We start from the raw sequence: 21,076 nt of genomic DNA on the forward strand, positions 1-21,076 counted from the left end.
TTTTTTATAGTATGTCTGGTATGTAGTGGCACCTTTGCTAACTCATATGGCCACTGGCATTCTAATCCCTCCTGGGACATTCAGGTTTGACAATTGAAAAGTTTTATCACAACGAAATGTCTTGAACTCATCCCTTAACTTAGGTTTCTGATTCTTGATCATTCAGTTACATGAGTTAGCTTTGTCAGTTATCTCCAGTGGCTTCCCTGAGACTGTCAGGCTTATGTAGTTATCTAACTAGGGTACCTTGTGCTCAGAAAATCACTGTTTTTCATTTTTACTTTTAATATCACCTGACAATTGGAATATAAAACCACTATGGTTTGTAGCTTGGCTTGGGATCCCATTGTCTTATTTTACAAGACCATGTAGTTTATACCAGGGGATGCTTAGGGTGACACCGAGGCCCTCTGTTCAAGAATAATTTCACTTACAATGACCATGAGGTGTTTGCAACCTCTTCCTGTTGCAATCTGCATAAATTATACAATGCGCATAAATTACTCCTTTCTGCTCTGCTTTAATATGTGCAGTCACAAGTGCTGAAACATTGGTGCAAACATCCTGCACAGATTTGGCTCTTCTTGGGCATCTCACTATAGAACTTGTCTTTTTCAAATGCCTGTTGTTTCAAAACAGAGTATCCCTTTCAATGCTGATTTTACTGCTCTTGTTCTTTCTCTATCCTCTCCTGCATTAAGAGATGAGAACAAGGCAGTGTAGGGAACTTGCAGTGGAAGGAGAAGAAGAGGAAGACATAGCGAAAGCTGCACTATCTCTTTTGTTTTTTTTTTTTGTGATTTATGCAAGGTCAGGCAGCTTTTAGATAGAAGTTGAACTACTGAGGAGCAAGAAGCTGTGATCTACTCTGTCATCTTCTGACCCCTGAACACATCAACCTCACTTCTTAGATGCAGGGGAGAATCGTATTTTCAAAATGCCACCCCCTTTTTTTTATGTTGAATAATAAAAGAATAAGAGCAGATATGAGGGTATCTACAGTCAGACTGAACTGAGGCTTTGTGAGAAGAATTTCATGTTCTGAAGCCTCCTCCTTTCAAAACCTGCATCTGTGGCTGCTGTTTCAGGTGGTTTCAGCAGGAGAGCAAAGGCCCTGGTATGAGGGAGAGCTGCATTGGGCCCGTGAGGAAATCACTGCTGGCCTCTGAGCAAGACTTTCTCCTCCTTGGATATATTCTTTGCATACTTTGTATGTTATAGTTTAATTATATGTTCTGGACTTGTTGCTGCTTACTTGCTAAGGGAAACACTAAACCTTTGGTCTGTTTGAACAAAGAAAATACAAAACAATTTACAGCAGCAGGGCTAATTACGTTGAGGCCATTATTTTACCATTTACTTTCTATGATACTCTTTAAAAAAGAATCCGGCCAAGATTTTTGGATGGGTTAGGTAGGTGTCTGCTATTTGAGCCTTCTCACAGAGCATTCAGAAAAGACTGAGCATTGACTTTCGGCAGCCAGCTTCTAGAAACTGGTTGCTTTTAAAAATCCTTATCTCGAGTCTTCGCTGAGAATTGTGTTCTATAAAACAGAGTTGTCTTTTGGTGTGTGAAACATTCTGAAACCATGAGAGAGAGTAATAAAATTTATTTATTAAGAAGTTGTTATGCAGTTAGGGAAGAACAGCAAGGTAATTCAAGTGACTAGCTAGTGGGATGGATTACTTGGACAGTTGGACGTGGATTATATAGTGCGAGTCTAAAGTAATCTTGCAAGCTCTGTTTGAGCCCCGAGTATGTCAATGTATCAGTCATATACTTCCATCACGCTCACTATTTTGCAGTGTGGTGGCAGCACTGGAGAGTTATTGTTGAAAGATTTGCATATATTTTTCCCACAGCACACAGGTCTGCAACCAGGCTACAAGGCAGCTGAATAAAGATTGATATCTCATTTGACACATTCATGGGTCTGGAAGTTGAGGAGTGATTGTAGCCCTATGCATAACTGTTGGCAGGACATGAGTATTGAGAGGTACCATGAGACTGGGCAGGTGGCATTCGTGCGAATTAGTGACTGGTGTGATGCAGTTCATCATCCATATAGATATACACAAATCTTCAACTGAGGAAATTGCCAGCCTCTCTTAAATAAATTTACCAGTCCTCCAGGAGCCATTCCTGTTGCTGGGGTTGTCCTGTAGCAGGTTTTGTCATGAAGTTGCATGATATGACAGGGTCTAGTGCAGAGGTTCCAGGCTCTCTGAACTGTCTAGCTCATGAACCAAAGCAGCACAGCTATATCCATGGCATGTGTTGCAGGCAATCATACTTGTAATTCTTAGCCCAGGCAGGGTGCTGGGTTAGCGTGGCTCTGTGGCATCCAGCAGCTGAATAAGCTTACACGTTTCTCCATAGCATTGATCTCGTTACTGCAGCCATCTTACATGTGTTCACACCCCTCCCCATTTTGGAAAAGAAATGCTACTTATGTTTAGGTGCACGTGTACCTACATATCATCTAAATAGCCAGAAAAAAAAACTGGTTTGATTGAAACATAAGGAAATTTGTTCATTATTATTTTTCAGTGAAAATAAAGCTAAATGAAAAAAGTTTCCATTTCACAATTATTGTGGCCCAAACACAAACATTTCGTTTCCTTTTTTTTTTGATTGTGTGTTCTCTTGGTTTAGTTTTCTTTTTAATCTTAAAAAAAGTACTATTAATTTTAAAATGTAGTGTGCCACTTGAAAATAAAAGTTAGAACCTTTATAAGCAAAATAGCAATTAAAATTCTTTAGGCTGCCCCTGGTTGTCTTATGAGTTTCTCTCAATCTGATTGTGAAGTTCAGACTGAACTTGGACCAATTTCTTTCCAACCTGCATCTTTAAGTCAGTATGCTAATACTTACTTAAAAAACAAAACAAACAAACAAACCCCCCAAAAAACCCCCAAAAAATCAATTGCAGCTATAAAGTGGAAATGTTAGGTAATGTACACTTATGTGTCATTGAAGATAGGTTGGATGTGTATAGTTTCACAACAAAACTGTGCGATTTCCATATTGCTGGTATATACTGTGTAGATATACCTGACATATTGCTGGTATATACTGTGCTGACCGTACATGTGCCAGCAGGCTGATAATATGCTGCTTTCTTTTCATAGGGTTGCAAAAGGTTTACTCTACAATATTTTCTTGATATTAGCAGCTGCAGTTGTCAAAGCTGTGCCTCCTTAATCCTGGGAGAGCAGAAATCTTACTGGTAGGTTAAGATTGTTAGTCTGGTAGGCTCTGCATGGAAACACGGGTGCCCAAATGAGGAACATTAAGGTATTTATTGGCTGGTTCTTTTCCGTGACAGTAATTTATAGTTTGAGGCTTTTTAGTCCATTTATAAAATGTTTTAGTTAAAAAGAAACATTTTAGTACCCGCAATCAAAATAGGTCTCTTTGCAAATACCTGTTCTTTGCTTTGTCATGAGGTTTCTGCGGTGGACTATTCACTCTTAATATCTCTTTCAACATGGTTATCCATAGCCTGTTTTCAGTACACACTCATTGGCCTTTTATTGCCTAGATCATGTTTAATCATATTATACCCCTTTTTGTCTTGGTTCCCTTGCAAGACTTCTCTCACCTGCTATTCAAGGTGAGCTAAGAATGCAAGGATTTCTTTTGCTTTTTGCATGAGAATTTGTAAAGAGGGTGGATGTCATCCCAAGTCAAATTCCACATGATCTCATCTGTCAAATTACTTAGAAGAACTTGAATTTTAAGTATCTATTTCATCAGCCTTTCTGCGTAATTATGGCGCTCTGATGTTATTTTCAGTTCTAGACTGTGGATATAAAATATGTTGTTCCCCTTCTTGATTAAAATATATCCTTCTTTAAAAGCTACCTCTCTTCATTTTTGAATGCATTTTGATCACAGTTCTTTAGGTTCTTTGCAGGTCTTAGCTAGTGGAGGGTGTTCCATGCTAGATCACTTCTCTCCCTAACTAGGTGATGGTAGAAGCTTTGCAGAATAAAGCTAGTTACTGGAAGAGGAGGAAATGTGGATGAGGTGGCAATAATTTTACATTTAAGCATGTAATACTTGCTATTGCAAGAAGTTTATGTAAAGCCTTCTCTCCTTTTGTTTTTTAAAGTGGAAAGATCTTATACATCTATAATAATTGGACAATAAGAAGACAAACCTCAGGCTTTAGGGTTTTGGGGTGTTTTTGTGATTTTTCTTCAAACTGTTAAATTTTGTCGTGCCTTAGCTAAGCAGTAAACTTTCAGCACGTACGTTGTAAATGGCTGCACAAGGAATGGTAGCTGCAGCTCTTGAAATGTATGAAAGACTGAATAGGTTCTGCAGCATCTGTGTGGCCAGCTGAAAGACTTGGTGATAGACCTTTTCATTTTCCCACCATATCACCAGCTGTTGATGTCTCCACCCTCCTACTCCATCATTAGAGGCAGGTGAAGGAACTTCCCTTCATCCTCAACTTACTGCTGGTGAAAGCAGAAAGAACCAGATCAGGTTCCTCTCCAGGTAGCCTCAACATTTGTTTATTTTAGGCATGGCCTTGAATTACATGATCATACTTTATACTTCATGAGTGATCACCTTGGCCAATGACTGAATCAAGTGCAAAAGGAGGAATTATTTCATATGGATAATTGTAGGTTGGACTGTTTTTAACTTAACTCTTCACCTAAATATATTTTATTGTAACTAATTACACTAGCTGTATAACTATCTACAGATCAATTATATATATAATACAGTTATTATTATTATAGGGCTTTTAACTATATCAGAGTACCTGTGAAATTCAGTTAATTTGCTTTTATTCACAGTGTCTCTGGGAGGGAAGGCAGTGTAAGTCTCTGAGGCTGTATAGATAACATGTAGCACAGATTTCAGAGAAAACTTACTTTGCTCAGGATAATTTATGTAAGGTTGAATGTTGGAAATTTTTATGTGAATGTGTATATGTGTGCATACAGGTGTGCAAACATATTTATGGAAACACACATGGAATGTCCCTATAGAAATTTTATTAAACCGATAAAAGGCATGAATGACTGAAATGAATTATTCTGTGTATATAATTAGCAAATGACTAATTGCTTGCTTCAAATTGTTTAAAAATGATGAGGTGTTTCCAAATCTCTGAATGTATGGAATTTAAATCCATATCAAGTTCTGAACTCACATATCCATTAAATAATACTTTTATTGTTCTGGAAAATTGAGATTCCTAAAAAAGGTCTTTTAATTATCTACAGGGTTTCTTTCAGGCTTAAGAGCAATTAAAAAATCTCAAGAGAATTCACGAAATCAATGAACATTATAGGAATAAATTTTTGCTCTTGCTTTTAACCTCTTTATCCATACAATCAGGAGTACCCATGTTTTATTAATTGACTGGTAAATAATTTACATTTTGTTTAATCTGAGTGTTTATTTAAAGTAAATATAAAAGGACATAAAAGGACTGTGCATCTCCCAGATACGAGCATCATTCTTATATAAAAAAATCATTCTCATGAATAAAATGCTAGCCCAGATTTCTGGAAACTAGCATTGAAGCCTGGTTCTGCAGGTTTCCTGTGTGAATACCAGCAATTCACTTGATTTTTCTGTTCCCAAATTCTTGTTTTTTTTTTTTTAAAAAAAGAGAGTGTGAAGAGTTTTGGTTTTTATCTTGTTTACTAAATTAGTAAATACTTTGGCCCTGGGCTCTGAGCTGTGAGGGGTGCTCCTAAAATATATGAGGACTTATGTTTTTAGAACTGAGTGGCTAGTATTTCAAATACATTGCTTCCAAACAGTAAATGCAATACATATTTTTGCTAACCGCTTTTCACAAAAAAAAGTTTGTTTTTAAAATACTTCCACCTGGAAAATGTAGTGATGTTTGACAATTTTGAAAATAAATATTTTGAAATTATAGTTTCAATTACAAAAGGAAATTTATGAAAATAAATGTGACAAGGTAAAAAATAAAGGTTAGAACTTTTTTTCTGAAAAAAAACAGTAAAATTGAAAAAAACCCTTTCATTATTTATATAAGTCAGTTATTAATTCAAGGAAATTTGGGATTTTTTTCTTTGACTTTTACTTTATACAAAAGCTATTTTAAAATCTTTTTTATTTGTCACTGACCTGGAAAAATTCGTTAATTTTTAACCAGATGTAAAATCCACTGAGAATATTCTGATTTTTCCTTCTGTCTCTTCTGTCTTAGCATGGTGCATTTTCAGTAGTCAGTAACTAGGAGTCTCCTTGGTTGAAGCTGATTTGGTTTTAGCCCAGTGTTTTATATGTAGTGCTGTTTTGCTTCAATATTATTATCTTTTTTCTTTTTTTGGAAGACGAAGGGTGCTAGCTATATCTGATGGAATTGAACATATTGGGAATCTTCGCTGGGAACTTGCACTGTGCCTCCTTGCTGCTTGGACTATCTGCTATTTTTGCATTTGGAAAGGAACAAAATCTACTGGAAAGGTGAGGTTAAAATTCTGTGCATCAGCTGTATGATGACTCTCTTGTGCTCCAAACCTGTGTTGTCACTCACATTTATTTAAATCAAAATGGTAGAAATTCACATGTATCTTGCATTGCTGTAAGTAACTATACTTGGGGTATATAAATTGTAATAGTAGGTAATTAAGAATCAGTCATACTTTGCATTGTTTTGTTCCTCTTGGTTTTCATGATTTGCTTTTCCCCTAATTCTGTTAGATAAGGCTGGTTGGATTGGGTTGGGTTTGGTTTTGTTAACTTAGCAGACTACACTACTGGCCGGTCTTTGAACCCTGAAATCGATACTGGGTTGTGTTGACTTCTGTGCATGAGGTATCCAAAATTTGAATTTTGTCCCAAACTGACGGGAGTTGAAACTCTCAGTGACACAAATAAATTACACAAAGAGAATTTAGAAATGTAAGCAACCTGCAACAAATGCAAATGAAACACCAAAAGCAGAAATAGTGAAAAAATGCAAAGAGATAAAGATGGGCCTATTAGGGGAGAAAAAGAAGACTATCTAGTACTCTTGTAACTCTTTGAGTGAATGCCATTCCATGCTGGACACCCAACAGACAGGCACTACTTCACAGCCTAAGCGAGTCATGGGATGATGGAGAGGTTGCCCCTGGAGTAGTAGCAGACGTAGTTCTGAGTAGAATATCTGATTAATCAACTAAACAGAGAGAGTAAAAGAGCCAGTGGGATCTAAAAAAAGCATTAATTTCTCATGTTGGAACCAAAGAATACAAGGAAAAAAATTGGTGGATTGAAACATTTCGTGTATTTAATTTTCAATTGTTTTTTACTTAGTTTGGAATTGTTTTGTTTGTTTCTGGTTTAGTAGCCTACATTTGTAAATGAAATGTTTGAAATTTAGAATTTTTTTTTTAATTTAGAAAATGTCAGGGTGAATTTTTTCAGCTTTCTCAACCACACACATCCTCCTTCCTATCAAATTTTTGGCTGAAACTATTTACTGAATTTTGTCTGTATTTGCCAACTGTGTCAGTCAATCTGGTACTGTATTTTTCATCTAAGTATTTGCACACACAGATTTATGCAGCCCTACTTTTATCAAGTCACTGCAGGAAAAATGCTGAGAAAGACTGTCAAGGGATACCTATAAGCATGAATAGTTTAGAGGAAAGATGGGAAAAAAAAAACTGAAGAGAAAAATATAGAGAAGCAAAGGTGATATAAGGGAATGACAAGATAAGTGTCCATATGTCTTTGAAGCATGCACTCCAGGGAGGTACAGAAGTGGTTTAGAGTTGTCTGAGGAGCTAAGGCTGGCAGTGAAGAAATGAAACTGAGCAAAACTAATTTTCTTTTTTCCATCAAAAAGAATGTCTGAAGATGGAGATCTGTTCTACCGTAGTATAATCTGACCCAAGGGTGAAGCAAAAAACATGCGCAGTGAATGCACATGCATGCAGGCAAAGTTGTGCAAAACTGCACTGTACTTCAGAAACATAGCATTGGTAGGGGTCATTTGCTGATAGGGAGAGGCTAAGTGGTTTAGGAAAGGATGTATTTTGCATTTCTCCATTTCTGTGGTTTACATTCAGATTTTTGTTGTTCTTCATACACATATCATGTGAGATTCTTTCAGCTTATACCATTTCCCCAGAAACAGATCTTGGATTTTGGAAGTAATTAAAGTGAAACTGACCTGTGTGACCTTTTTGGTTGGTTGGTTGGGTTCTGCCCCGCCACCCTCGATAGCTTAGCTAAAACCTCAGCTTGCTGGTAGGTGGAGTAAATTTTATTTGATTTTATTTCATTGTGATTTTGATAACCACCTTTCTGATGAGGTTAGGTGAAACAGCCTGAGAAAGAGACATGTCTTGCCCACTTGACATGGGATGATAAGCTTTTCAACTAAGTAGAAATAACTAGCAGTCTTGCAGAAAAAGTGCAAAGAAAATGGAATTAATACTCAATATTCATCTTTATAGGTCTCAAGCTTAAAAATACTAGGTCAGGGTCCTGTAAGAAGTAGACTCATCATATAGATCAGTTTCCCACAAGCAGCAGTTCTGTTTCCAAAATCATTAGAAAGCAGACTGGTAGATTCCTGTGTTCTGGAGGAGACACTGGTACTCAGCAGTCTGCCTATGCTGAAGATCCATTGCTTCTCAAGAAACATGCAGTGAGGATCTTTCATAGCCAATACTGATCATTTCTTTTCCCAGTTCCATTCACGTAATTAGTAAGGAAAGCTTTTTAATAGATGAATGTGTGACCTTGCAATTGTTTTCCAGTGATACATTTTTTTTTTTTTTTCCCTGGACATAAGTTCACTTTTTAGATCTATTTAAGAATTTTAATATTCTTACACTTGCCACTTATTACAGCCAAAGCCACTGGAAAGCTGTGCCATCTCACTACCTTCCCAGACCAACTAAACACAGACATAGCAGTCAGATGTTGTGGATGCTACAAAGGAATGAAATGCTCTGAAATATACATGACAGAGCAGTCTTCTGGGCTGCAGTTTCCATTTCTGATATATTGGCATTTTTGAAAGTTCATATTTAAGCTCATCCAATCATAGTCCTTCACACTAGATTGAATTTATTATATGCTCATTTCCAGGAAACATTTAAAACCGATTTCTAGATTTTTATCATAATATTAAAAGTGGTTTTAGGCTAGCCTGTTAAATTTGCTATATACTTTAACAGGATTGAATAATTTCAATTAAATAACACATTTATTCAAAGTGGAAAACTTAAAGTTTTGTCACCTTTGGAAACATTTTCAAAGGAAGGTGTCTGAGGGACAGAACAGCTAGCGAGAAAGAGGACAGGGAAATAGAGACAAAATGGAGAAGGGAGGAGAGAGAGATTTACCATCTTCATCCAGCTGTGTTCTGTGAAATATTCAAGAGGTTGGTTTACTCTTTTCCTCTTTTTACTCTGCATGCTAATGCATGGTGAAAAAAAAATGCAAGCCTTAAAAACCATCATCTCCAACTAGCACTGCCACAGAGCTCATCTACTCAGACTGTGAATATTTAATATTTTAAGATATTAAATATATTAAATCTAACGTAAAGTTTAACTCCAAAGGAAGTGCTTCTAGCACTGTTACCAAGATGTTTCAAACTTTTCCATTACTGTTCTTGAAAGTCATCACTTTCTCACCAAACATCTTAGTTTTTAATTCCAACAGATGTGTAATATCAAAATAATTTCAAGTGGTTCTGACTGCTTTTGGGAGAAACATATTTGTGCCTTTTCTGAGGTTCTTGCCATTAATTATTCAGTCTTAGATAAGAAGTTATTTGTATGTTAGTTTTCACATTTAAAATGTTCCATATATACTAAATGCAGGGCCTTTGAATGAGAAACTCAAAATCAAAAGGAGAAAAATATGACAATGTAATGTTGTCATAAAGTTACATGTATATTGCGACTTGCTGAGCTTGATATTACATGATATCCATCTTATGCAGAAATATTTTCAGTAGCTAGCATCAAATGCCTCCCAAGATGAGGTAAGAACTACGTAGAAGGCGGAAGAAAGTTAATTTTCTAAACATTTAAAGTATTATTTGGGCTTGGTTTAGTATTTTATTTTTCCAAAATATTTTTGATTGCTAATTATGACAATTCTGAGTATTTCTATAACGTATATACCTACATAGTTGCTGAGTCTTGCTCATTTTTGATGTTCATATAACATTCATGAAATCTTCAGGTTCCAGGGAACCAGTTCTTTTTTGGATCTTGACTGTCCATTTATTAATTTGACTAAATGTCCTTGTGCTTTAAACTTTGAGAAAGGGACAACAGAAGTTCCTAATCTATTTTTCCTAAATTGCTTGGTGAAGGAAGTAATCCTAATATTTTCTTTTCTTCTTTTTCTTTTTTTTTTTAATGAGACTCTGCAAGTTTTTTCAGATAGTGATGACTCCTTTTAGCTCATAGTGACTCCTCACTTGTAGCAACTTCTGCACAATTCCTTTTGAAGCGAGAAGGCTGGTAGACTTAGGGTTATATAAAGGCATTATGGTAGTCACTGTGTTATTCATCATTCCTTTTCTGTTCAAACATCTTCCTTACTTTTTGAATGCATCAACACATCCCTGTCTGGTGGCGATATTGTTAGTTTGGGACACTGTCAGGTATGTGGATTTATAGAATCACACAATTGTACAGGCTGGAAGGGATCTTGGGAAGTCTCTTGTCCAGCCTCTTGGTCAAAAAAGGATCAACAGTTTTCTTAGTGCTTTGGCTGCATCTTAAAAACCTCCAAGGACAGAGATTTCACATGTCTTGGGGCAACCTATTCCAATGCTTAATTATCCTCATGATATGAGTAATTTATTAATCACTTTTTTCCTAAATGTAGGATCATTCCAATATTTAATTTTGTTACAGAATTATACATTTTTATTTTTTTTTTTTGCTTAGCTTGTTATATTTCTTTTATCCACTCCTGATTAAAACACATTTTTGTATCACCTGTGTTACTATACAGCATGGGTTTGAGTGCCTGCAGTTATTCATGCACACAAAATGACTTGAAAAAACTTCTATATTAACAAGCTAAGTTAATAGCTGGATTTTTTTTTTTCTCTTGAGCCTTTCTTTCCTAGTCAGCACCACTGGTCAATCATGAATGCGAGTGGCAGCTAATCAGCATGCAGTATGTCACGCAGCCATAGGACAACTGATCAAACTTGCTCTGTCTTTATAGCGTCATTGCATGATGTGCTTCTGTTCTCTGTGGTGTATAAAAGAGCCCCACTTCTGCCCACTCTGTGGATGAGGAAGGGCTGAGTCAAAAGTGTTAAAAAGCAGCCCAAAGTCTTGCTATCATTTTCAAGTATGGATATTAGAACATTTTACCACACCCCCAGTTTTGCATTTTTAAGTGTCATATGTTATGTTTGAAAGCAAGCCACAAAGAGAACAGCACAATTCCTTGTAAAAGGGAAACGAATATAATAATGACTAATAGATTTGGATCCAAAGGCTGTAAACCAGCCATGAGTATTTGATGTGTGATAAATGCCATAAACTGCCCTTGCCCATAAGCAATATCTTTTACATTTCTTGGAAAATGAAGCTAAGACCCTTTCAGTCTTATTGCAGAGTTGGACCTAAGGGAAAGTCTGCTGAAGACTTCAACAGGTCTGCCAAAGGTTGTTACAGATAAACATTGCCAAAAAGACAGCTTCCATCTTACTGAATTTTTTTAACATATAATATTGCCATATGAATTTGTACCCTGAACCATTTTCTTTACTTTGCCATGTATTCTATGGCAATAGAATGTATTATTAAATAATGCATTATTACAACAAAGCAGACTACAGAAAAAGCTTGTCTTCCTTACAAAATAGTAAACTCTGTTCAGATTTACAGTGCATTCCAATTTGTTCTCCGAAACCTTTTCATATTGAGTAACACCAATAAGTATAATTATTTCTGATATAATTTGCCTGGGTAACACTAATTTGGAAAAAAAATCTGGGTAGCTGGAGGAAAATTGCTTTTGATCTGGGAAACATTTAGTAAACAACAAAAAAAATAATGTCTGCTGTAAACCTGTAGATCAGGTTTTGTCATTTTATGACTCAACACAAAATCAGCATTTTCTGGATGTTGTATACTTTCAAGATTTTTGTGTTATTTAGTATTAGAATATCACACTGCTTGTAAGACCAGTAAGACCAAGTCTTATATATTTGTTGGGTCTTTTTGAATGAGTTCTCTTTAGTATCATAAAGACTGTACTTCTGTTCTTAACAGTCTGTTCTTCAAATGTTTTTGGAACTAATTTGTGTATCACAGAGATAGACTTCAGTAATCACTGAACATTATTCTATCTGATTCTGACTTTGAATCTTTTGATCCTTTCCTACTCTTTGTGTTGAGTTCCCTGAAGTTCAACATCATCCTGATCTTAGAGTGTGTTAGCTTTATGCTATCTCTCCACTTGATCCACTTTAAAACTACAACAGAAGGAGAGGCTAATAAAAATAGAGGGTGATGATGAAAGGTAAGGTCAGGAGTGTTGTCCTGACAAGACACAAGGACATGCAGAAAGCATCAACTCTTTCACAGGTAGCAAGTGTCTACAAAACAATCTAGAGGAGTAGACCTAGAGCTGAGAGGCCGTCCCCCCTGTAAAAAGCTGTGGATGTTGCTCTGAAACAAATTGGCTTGGTTTTTCAGATCGTAATCAACTTTGAAAACGTCTTGCACAGAGTCTTATCAAGCTTTTACATGAAAACATGCTAGAAAACATTATTATGGTTCTGTTTATCACTTGCTACCCCTTTTCGCTCTGTGAGTACTCTTCACCCTAGCACGGAAAGCATTGCTGAAAGGTATTGCTGTGCTTACATCTGTTTAAGTGCTACATAAGAAAAAACACAGATATAGCTGCTCTCTCTACATAAACATGAGTTGTCTAAGATGGTTGATTAAATAGTCCTGCAAGTGAAAAGCTAAAATAATAGATTAATGATTACACAGTATGTTCTCAAAACATTTATGACTTTTCTTCTAATTTATCATTGGATAGCCTCATGTTATCCATTACATCTCTAAAAAGGACACTGGTTAAGAAAATAATTTGCAGTTAATCATTGTAAACTATTAGAAATGACCTTGCAAGCTTTCTTGGTGATGTAGTTATCGCATATAAACATAAAAGTATGAGGCGCACTGATTTTTTTTTTTTGTCACTTTCATTATTCATTCAAGTATTTCACTTTCTACCATGAAATCATTGGGAAAGTTATAAACACCATAGCAAAGCAGAGAAGAACTTTATTTTCTCAAAGGAGCAGCAGTACTGTTTTACCTACCACGAATAAGCAGGATATTAGGTTGAATACGTGTAAGTGATGGCATAATTTGTTATTTTGCTCTTATACTATTGAATTTTTTTCTCCTGTGTATGTGCATAGTGTCGTAACCTGTAATGTTCTCCATAGTTCTTTTCTGCTTAATGGGTCTGATGAGAGCCTGTCTCATTCTAAATGTTATGTTTGGCAAACTTGGTTAGATTCCGTATGGACTCCCACATTTTTCCTGGTTTTAGCATTTTATTTAAGCTTTACATGTAAAACTTAGACAAGAGTCTTAAAAAGGCTGCTAAGTGCATTTTAGAGCTGTGATCAATACGAGGATCTTAAGCTGGACTTCATGAAATTCATTTTGTAACTGCGTCGTTGTTGTCCTTCCCGGTGCTGCACTATTCCTTACTTCTTAATTAGTTCCACTGATCAGTTTGATTTGCTGAGCTGAATGCAGTGAAGGGCCATTTAAGTGTAAATTGTCAAGAAATTTTATGGAAGTCTATATTAATTGTATGGGTTAAAAGACCAGAGATAAAACAGTAAAGTATAGTCCTTTTGACTGGGGCATCTTGACATAGACCTATTAACAATAACAGAAAAATGGCTTGGTCAGTAGTTTTGCCATTATTGTTAATCTGTGAATGTGATGGGCAGGAAACAACCACTGAAAACTGTAAGACCGTTAATAGTGAATAAATAAGATGGCCAATGAAATGTGCTAAAATATACTTAATTAGCATCCACATTTTAGCAAGGTTTAACTAAAGGTGTAGCGCCCTTTTCACTCTGTGGTACTTCTGAAAACCTTCTGTCCCAGACTGCAATTCTGATAGGCCTGAACAGTTCAATACAAAATAGATATCTGAGCTGTTGAGGGTTTATTCCAACAAACCAAACTCCTCGCTATGCATTACTAGCAAAAAAAAATAAGGCTGCAACTGTTCTTAAATATTGGTTACATTTTATTTTTCATTTTTTTGTTGAGGAAAACCCCAGAATTTGTGTGAACAGCTTAAAATGAAAAATGTCAGCTGTTGGGCTCTGGCTGGCTGAGTGTAGTGTCGTGTCTCGCTATTGAACTCTCCACTTTCCCCCTCACCTCTCTTTTTATAGTCGTGCTCCCTCCTTCACCTGCATTGGCAGTGCTGGGGAGTGTAGGATGATTTATGGATGGTTCACTGTTCATCCCCCACAGATAACTTCATTATCCTGGCTGGAGACAATAGAGGGCACACTAATAGTAAATTATTTTTCACCTTTTTTTTTTTCCTCTCCCCAGCTCATATTTCTTTATATTTTGTGAATGATTTATATGGTTCTCAGATAGTTGAGATGTTTTCAATTTTATGTAGCAGCTACTAAGAACTTCCAGATTTGAAGGCTTTTCCCCTTTTGTCCAAGCCTTAGATTTTGCAAATCATCTGCCAAGGCCGTCACTATTAGAATGTTATCCCCATGGCAAAAGACTGACCCCACAGAGCTTCCCACCCCAGGAAAGGCAGGGAGGGCCAGCAGCTTCTATGCCAGCCTGCGTACACCTGCTTAAGCTGGCCTGTTTGTATGCAGATCTCTTTTCTTATACTAGATAGGGCCATGGGTTGATTTTTCTTTCTCTGTCCTCAGACAGGTCTCTGCTTGGCCCCTCTGTAGCTCCCTTGCTTCTCTTGCATTGTGCACCTGCATAAAACCTAGTTTATCACCCCAGAGTGACAGTTTTTTCAGCTTGCTGTTCTGGTTCTGGGGTAAACTGCTCTGCAATCGCTTTGAATCCAACTTTAGTGTCTTTGAAATAGTTTATCACACTGTTGGCAGACCTGAATAGTGCTTGTATTACTGACTGCGGATAATTTTGTATTAATTGAGAGAGGACCCAATTTTACGTCTCTCTCATAGCAGCACATCTCTGTTGATGTCAGAGTGCCTTCTAATTTACAGTTGTGCAAAAAGGACTGACACATGGACCTAAACCAAGGGAAATAATTGAAAAGAGTGTATTGATCTGGTTGAAAGTACGAGCAGAAAGATAACTCAGTGTATCAAGACTAATGCATGAAAGAGGTGGAAATACTGCTAGGATTAGGACGTTCCTTTTTGTTTGGCTGATTACCAGCAAGACACTGCAAGGTATCCGGTGTGCTCAAAGACCCCAAATTTAGAGATGGACTTTTTGTACCTTTTACCCATCATTTTCTCTGCCCTCCCATCAGGAGTTAAGCCTTGCTTGCCAGCAGTTAAGACTCAGTCACTAGTCCCAAAGAAAATTTATTTCTCAATAGCAGGCTATATAAAGGCTTTAATGGATTCAATGAGGCAGAAAGAAAGTGTAAAAGGACAGAAGAAAAAAATACACGAGAGATGTGTGGAAGAAAAAAAAAAAACTGGAGCCCATTGTAGGAGCCCAGGAAAAGGAACTAGGCAGCAAAGATTGTTTCTCCTGAAGTGTCTTTTGTTTTAGCCTGAAGTAATACCAAAGAATAGCCCTTCATGGAGAGGCTTTAACACTCTGTCCAAGACTGATCTCTGTATTCAAAGGGGGAAAGTAGAACATTCATGAGATGCATGCAGAGTTTCTGCTATCCGCCTCCTCCGTGTGAGGTTTTAAAACAGCTACTGTGATATTTTTTTCAGTCTCCTGTGCACTGAGCATTTAAGGACACCTTGGATTTGTTAAAAAAGGAGATTTTTGTGCCTCTCTGAGTGGTTTTCCCAAACTTCTGTTTGACAGATGGGGAAAGTAAGAAATAATAAACTTAAATTAGAATCGTATCTTCATGATTTCCTACCTTCCCAGCTGCACCTTAACAGCAGAGATCCACTTTTATGTGAATGCCTACTTAGACTGGATCTGAGCCCTGGTCCACAGCCCAAGCAAGTCAAAAGTGTGTTTCAGTGCACTGAAGGACAGCTCAGGGCACATGCAGATGTGAGAGTTTTTGGGCAGAGAAATCACCTGGTCTGTCAACCTAATGTTGACAAAGCAGGGGGGAGGCGGGAGGCAGAGGGCAGAAGGCCAGCTGTGGTATTTGCAGTGGTGATGCAGTGAAATTTGCTGGAAAATTAAAGATGAAGCCAAAAGGCACAGATTAACATTGAGGCATCTCTATAGGAGAATGTATTGATTGGCTAAAGGTAACACATACAGGTTTATTGTTTCCATTGAGGTTACCAGGCACTTTTAGCCCATTGTGAAAAATAAATACACTGACCCAATAAAAAAAGACTGGAAATGCAATAGTTGCAGTCATTTTTTCATATATGACCTTTTCATATTTCATTTCTCCTTTCACAGAACCTGCCCTTCCTTATCAGTTGTCTTATCCCCCACCCAAAAAAATAATCAATGAACAATGCCATACAGATGAACATCAGACAGGAGCCAAAATATAAGTTGTTCTGTTTACTGTGATCATTGTTGATGCATGTGTTAGGGCTAAAACATTAGTCCTTCAGATGCATGACACACTGCTTGTATCTGTGATTTATAACTGTTGAGGTTTTATGAAGCTATGTTGTACAAAAATGTTTGTGTGGTTGTCCATGTCCTAGTCTCCTTAGGTGTGTACAGAAATCCCTACAGATATTGCTTTTGTTGGATCTTGGTTTACATATTTGGAATATTACTTGCACCTTTTCTTCAGCAAGAGCATATAAGGTATCTTCTTGGTCCCTCAGCTTCAATTCAGAACCATGAGAGTTGGTGTCCATGTATAGTGCTGGCTGTCCTAGTGATGCTACAATTTCATATTTCTTCAGTTGAAGTAGAATAATGTAAATCCCCTGTTCTCACACAGGTAGTTTGTCCTCGGCTAGTGCTGATCTATATAGCTTCAAGACTGGCTCATTCTTAGCAACTTACAAAGCAGTTTATAGGTATCCATCCCCATGGCACTGTATGGAAAGGTTAGTATTATATCAAATTCCTGCCAGTGGCAAGGCAGTCTCTTTAGTTTCTGCAGTCAGTATAGGCCAGATTTTTGGCTTTATCTACAATGTAAAGATGTCTTTGTAGTAGAAGTTTTGTTTACAAGGCTGTTTTTGTGAGATTTACAAACTTTAATTCTGTTATACCACCCCGGTGTCAGCTAACATGGATTGAATCCAAACTCAGTCTTAAGAATGGGAAAGCTTAATGAAATAAATTGCTACACGAGCAAAAAAGGCAGCTTCAGGCAGCTGCTGGTGCTATGTTGGTAACTAAAACAGATCCCTGAGAAGTGAGTTGGCTGCCATGTGCCTGCTATTCAGTTCTGCTGCTGGGCAATTGAAAAATTAGTGTGGTTAAAAAAGAAAAAGAAAAAAACTCGAAACATCCTGTATAAGCTTGATTGTGTCGTATGTAGGAGTAAGGCACTGCTGTAAGTCTGACACAAAGAATTGACTGTAATAAAAACTTCTTTGAGTTGTTCCCTGTGGGTATAAAATGTGTTCATTGCTATCTGAGATAACTAACCGTAGTTCAGGTCAGTATTTTTGTGGTTTAGTTTGTATGTCACTTGTTCCTGGTGCTTTACTGAGGTTAGAATCTCAGTGTACCAAGTCTTGGATGAACACAGAGAGATGCCTACTCCCCAGAGAGCTTGTCTTTACATCTGCATAACAGTCAGAGATCTCAGTTGAACTGAAGGGATGAAGGGAGAGCAGAGAGATCAAAGCATTTGCCTAAGAAAAATAAATCTGTGGCAGTAACATACTCCCAAGTCACACGGTCTTCTAGCCCCATCTCTTTATATTGTGATTCCTCTCATTTTTCCTGTCCATCGCATCACCTCTTCTTCTCAGACTGAAACCCAGCTCAAAAACACAATTGCAGCACACTGTCAGATCAGCGTCCTACAAGTCAGCCTGGAGGTGATTTAGGGGCTAGGTTTAGAGGCTGTTTAGTAGGGAAGTTACAGTGCAATAAGCCTTTAAGTAAAATAAAGATGTGACTCACTGCATTATAATAGATACAGTAGCCATAGGGAATGGAAATGTGCAGAATTAAGGTCTGAATGATGAGGATACTTGTTAGTTTAGGTGGTAAGGCTATTTATTATGTCTGTTATAATGATTATACTTAATACGCAAGTCGTATTGCAAATGCTTTATGGTGAATACATCTCTCAGCTGTCACCATGGTGATAAGGGCCTATATTCCTGTGGATGATAGAAATTTGTCTGTCATCCTGTGGGTAGACAAACACACAGTTTTCAATACTAGACAATAAGCTCTTTATTATCCTATAAATGTCCTGAACCTCACAATAGAATCACAGAATGCTTTCGGTCGGAAGGGACTTTTAAAGGTCATCTAGTCCAATACACAAGACAGTTTCATGATTATAAAAATTACCAAAAGAAAGAAGAGGTATGAGTGTGCTATAGGGATGTCTTTTTTTGCCGGTTTGTTTACAAATCATTTTTTTTCCCAGCATTTACCACACAAGATTAAATAATGCTGTGGTACTCTTGGAAAACTGTGCAGAATTGACTGATAAATCATTTAGAGATGGCCACTAACATATCTGCTTGAGTACTTAGAAGACTGATAGACTACATATCAAAAAGAGGCTAATGTGTGACTAGTTTTGGTGCAAAGTTCTAGGGAAATTCCTAATTCCTATTGTATTGATGTTTTATGGTTTTGATATGTGCAATTATTTAAAATTGCTAATGTGGCCATGCATTTATTTGATGACTTCTCATATGCTGGTTACAGTGCCTGATTCTCCTCTTGCCTCCTGCCCAGTTAAGGCCGTTGTGCAGGTGCTATACTCTGATTGCTATATTCATCTTTGCTGACTGGCATCTTTTACCTTTGTGGCTACATGAAGGAGGAGTTCTAGCTAGGAACCTTCATCTACTAATCCTTTTGGTAGATAGCATTGTATCCACTTCCCAGACTGCATGCCGTTGTCTTTTTTTCATTAGTGGTGGTGTTCATTTGGGAGTGGGGGTGTGTGTGTTGTTTTTTTTGTTTGTTTGTTTGAGGTTTTTTTTTAAAGACAAGTGAGGAAAATAAAGCAGTACAAGCAAGCAATCTAAGCTGGAGATGATAAGGAATGTTCTGGTAAAGCTGTGTTTCACTGGAAAGTGTTGATTCACTGAAACTAGTTATTCTTCAGAGCAGCTAGTAATTACATGAGGACAATACTCATCTGGAAAATGGAGTTTCATGTTCTCAGCAAGCAGTCAAAGGGCAAACAAACCTTTACTGTCCTCTGGATTGGAGGAATGAATCGGCCAAAAATTTTGAGTTCATTCCAGTGCAGATTTAAGATCTTAGAAATTTTTGTGTGACAGGAAAATCAGCTCCTGTCCTGTTCTGACCCTTGCATCTTTATCTGCTTTACAGGTTAAACGTTTTAAGAATATGTCAGAACATACTGACTGGTGCCTTCAGTGAGAGCTGGAAGGTGTGTCTAGAGTAGCTCAGGAATCAAATTCGTTTAGTGCCTTATCAGTCCCCCAGTTTTGTCTGTGCAAGCTCAGTAAAAAACCTGGAGATTCAGGTGCTGGTATGGGATAATTCTGATCTGCTGTAAATTATTTTTGTAGAAATGGGATTGTCTTATATCAGGAATATTCATACCACATTAAACTTTTTAAGCAAAATTCAGGTTTCTGTGCATGTATGTAACTAATATCAGTATCTGGCTTGTTGTGTATAAAGGCAAGCTAGACGGCGTTCAGAAGTCTGAAAATCCTGGAAGGTTCTGAAAAAGAACAGCTTTGATTTATAAAAGCATGAACTTTTTAAAGACCTTTCCAAAATTAAAAAATCCCTCAGTTGATTAATTAGTCCTAATTTATATTTTAAATTCTTCCTGATTGATTTTTAAAGTTGACTTTTACTTGATTAAATAGCAGTCTTTGATTTTTGAGATATTTGTGGCTCTGCAAGTTCCCTCCTTGACGGGAGCTCTACATAAACACTTTTGCTTGCAGTAATGAGCAGAAGTTCGCTTCCTGCCTATCAGTACTGGTTTCCCTGCCCACAACCACAGGGCAGGTCTTCCTCTTTCTGCACTTGAGTGTTAACCAAAACAATAAATAAGCGTTATTCTCTTAGATATTCATAGTTATAGGATACCATTATTTCATTCTAGTTCAAAGCTGGCCCATTTATCATGGAGATAAAAGAATGAATTTAAATCAATAGCCTCTGCAGAGTAAAAAAACCCACCCAAAACAAAAGACCTCCCCAAAAACAAAACAAAAAAAACCCCCACCACACCCTATAAGTACTAGGGACAATAATACCCTGATCTTACCTTTTGTATTTCCACTGGTAGAGCTATATCTGCTTGTCAAATTGTAGTGCTCATTTTGCTAAAGGTTTTCTGTGACTTTCTGCATTTGAAAATTACACTACAGACCTCCCCTTGCTTCACAGAAACATTTTGGGCACACTGTTTTTACAACTGTTAGAATTTTTGCATTGGTAGTGTATTAAACATATATTGACAATGTGACAAGCACACTTTCTAACAAATGGATAGCACACCCTTACGCATGTTAGTGTTTAGAATTGTTGCATCCTTTACTTTTTTAATCAACATAACTCCTCTGAAGACACTCAGGCAGTTTATAAGTGTAGGATGAATATTTGGTTTGGAAAATATCATTTTGGAGACTGAGGAAACAGCAGTAGTGGGAGGATGCAAGTCATTGCACTCAGTTCCTGAGATTTCTCTGACTTGTATTTGCTATAGGTATTTAGGAAATAAGTGTTCCTGCTCCTCCTTTGGCACTTAATGACAGCAAAAAATGTGGTA

The 21,076-nt window shown here is 37.1% G+C and overlaps 1 protein-coding gene across 1 annotated transcript in view; it reads left to right on the plus strand.

Annotated features, from left to right (window-relative positions):
• Nucleotides 1-21,076, plus strand: part of SLC6A11 (solute carrier family 6 member 11) — a 99,183-nt gene that overhangs the window by 20,931 nt on the left and 57,176 nt on the right. Inside the window, exon 5 of the mRNA XM_068419861.1 lies at nt 6,340-6,472. Coding sequence (XP_068275962.1) covers nt 6,340-6,472 — 133 coding nt within the window. The remainder of the gene's footprint in view (nt 1-6,339; nt 6,473-21,076) is intronic.

Source organism: Nyctibius grandis, chromosome 29, assembly GCF_013368605.1.
Source record: "Nyctibius grandis isolate bNycGra1 chromosome 29, bNycGra1.pri, whole genome shotgun sequence".
Taxonomy (NCBI): Eukaryota; Metazoa; Chordata; class Aves; order Nyctibiiformes; family Nyctibiidae; genus Nyctibius; species Nyctibius grandis.